Here is a 1,847-nt window from a genome sequence, read left to right on the forward strand (position 1 = left end):
AGGAAGAAATTTTGAACAAAACAAACTGAATTGGCATTTTAGAGGGATTTAGGGCCTGTGACTGGGCTTGTGACAAACTGAGCCTGAGACTATAACTGGCATGCCTCCGTAAGAACACCCACTTCAACCAAGTTGAGACTGAAACTTTTGAATGGGATTCATTATAAACCCTTCTAACCCTTATTTTGTAGAGCGAGTTAGTGCCTAACGTCCCGTGAAAAGGCGCTACAAGAAAGCTTCATTCCCATCGGAAGAGGGACGTTTCGTCAGTGTCATGTTTCGAACCCAGGTGACTGAGAGGCGAACACCGTACGCAGGCCTACCTCTAGGTTCGGGTTCGAAACCAGACAGCGATCGAAATGTTTTTTCTTTTCTCTCAAATAATGTTCTCCTTTCATCTCCTCTTCTGTTATTTAATCATGTTCTGTCATCGGCTTTCGTCTCCGCCCCTCTCCCTCTCCCACGCATACGCCTTTTGCCCCCTTATGGGGTCCTGTATGTTCTCCTTTCATCTCCTCTTCTGTTATTTAATCATGTTCTGTCGTCGGCTTTCGTCTCCACCACTCTCCCTCTCCCACCCAAACGCATGAATTGCCCCTTCATGGGGTCCTGACTCTTTCTGCTGCATTTCTACTGCTACCTCTTCTTACTGCTGTATTTCAACCACACCCCAGTTCTTATGGTAACATCTAGATCTAGCCTTCTCCGACAAGGGCGAAAAAAAAAAATCAAAGCCCCGTTTGCAAGTTGCGCACGTATTATTCCCAGTTGTATTCGCATTTGTTGAACTTTGCCATATAGACACGACACACTCAGCCTTTTAACGCTCCCTCAAAAATAGTCTGAAAATGACGAAAGAATGAAGGTATGGTAAAGAAGTAAAGACGATATAATAGATCTAACAATGTACGTTGTATTATATAGGCTCCTGGTCAGTCCGATACAAAATGTATCTTTGTTTTGTTTTGTGGAAAATATAAAATATAATTGAACAAAATTTTTATCAACTGATAGTATCAAGGGAAACAACTCTGGAAAAAAACCCAACTTAATTTCTTCGCTTCTAAAAAATAGCCTACTATCACTATCAGATCTTCTTGTGTTTACAGTTTAGTTGGGACTCCGACGTTTTGTAAACAATATTATTAATTACTTCATCAGCAAACGAAAGCAGTGTTTTTAACAATTCTATACCAAGCAAATCACTTTAAATGAGTGTACTCTTTTGTACACAGTTTGATGTTGGCCAGCATTCTTTTCTTTCCTAATAAGTATTAGTATTAGATCTAGATATAGATCTAGTCTTGTCTTTGACGACGTACTGTTGGTAGATTCAACCTCAGACAGAGCCACCGATCTGCCCAAGTGCCCGGCCCCAAGTCACAAGAAGCCAGTCATGGTAGCAGTTGTGATTCGTCAACCGCACCTAAAAGACTCAGTATGATATATATATCTCTCTCCCTGCTCTCATTCTCATAATGCCATATTGCAATACTTTTTTACATTGTTTGATCACGTTTTCAATTACAGGTCATCATAATTATTTTGTCGCTATTGCCATTTTTTGAAGTTGTGGGTTATTTATAGTGTGCTGCGTCTGCAAATTGAGGAATGGACTGGAGCTTGCTGTCCAATGCTGCTTTGCCTTTCTTTGGTTAGAGATAAGATGACTTCTCAGTGAGTCTCAGCCAAAGGTTTTGGATTGCATGAGTTTTAGAGAAGGCTTTCAGATCGAAGCTTTTCAAATTCTTGCTAAATGACCGGCACTATTTCTCCGAACGTTCGGGAAAATAAAGCTGGGCACTATTTCTCCGAACGTTGGGCAAAATAAAGCTAGGCACTATTTC

General features: G+C 40.8%; 1 protein-coding gene across 3 annotated transcripts in view; it reads left to right on the forward strand.

The window, feature by feature from the left end:
* Positions 1 to 1,017: 1,017 nt before the first annotated feature.
* The window catches only part of LOC106011320 (F-box/WD repeat-containing protein 2), a 16,144-nt gene continuing 15,314 nt past the window's right edge, over positions 1,018 to 1,847 (forward strand). The window contains exon 1 of one of the 3 annotated variants that reach the window (XM_035968836.1): positions 1,018 to 1,438. In XM_035968836.1, the coding sequence (XP_035824729.1) occupies positions 1,397 to 1,438 (42 nt within the window). In that variant the 5' untranslated portion in view covers positions 1,018 to 1,396. The remainder of the gene's footprint in view (positions 1,439 to 1,847) is intronic. The other 2 variants (XM_035968835.1, XM_013080500.2) reach the window with 2 other exon arrangements.

This window comes from Aplysia californica, unplaced genomic scaffold, assembly GCF_000002075.1.
Source record: "Aplysia californica isolate F4 #8 unplaced genomic scaffold, AplCal3.0 scaffold00089, whole genome shotgun sequence".
Classification (NCBI taxonomy): domain Eukaryota; kingdom Metazoa; phylum Mollusca; class Gastropoda; order Aplysiida; family Aplysiidae; genus Aplysia; species Aplysia californica.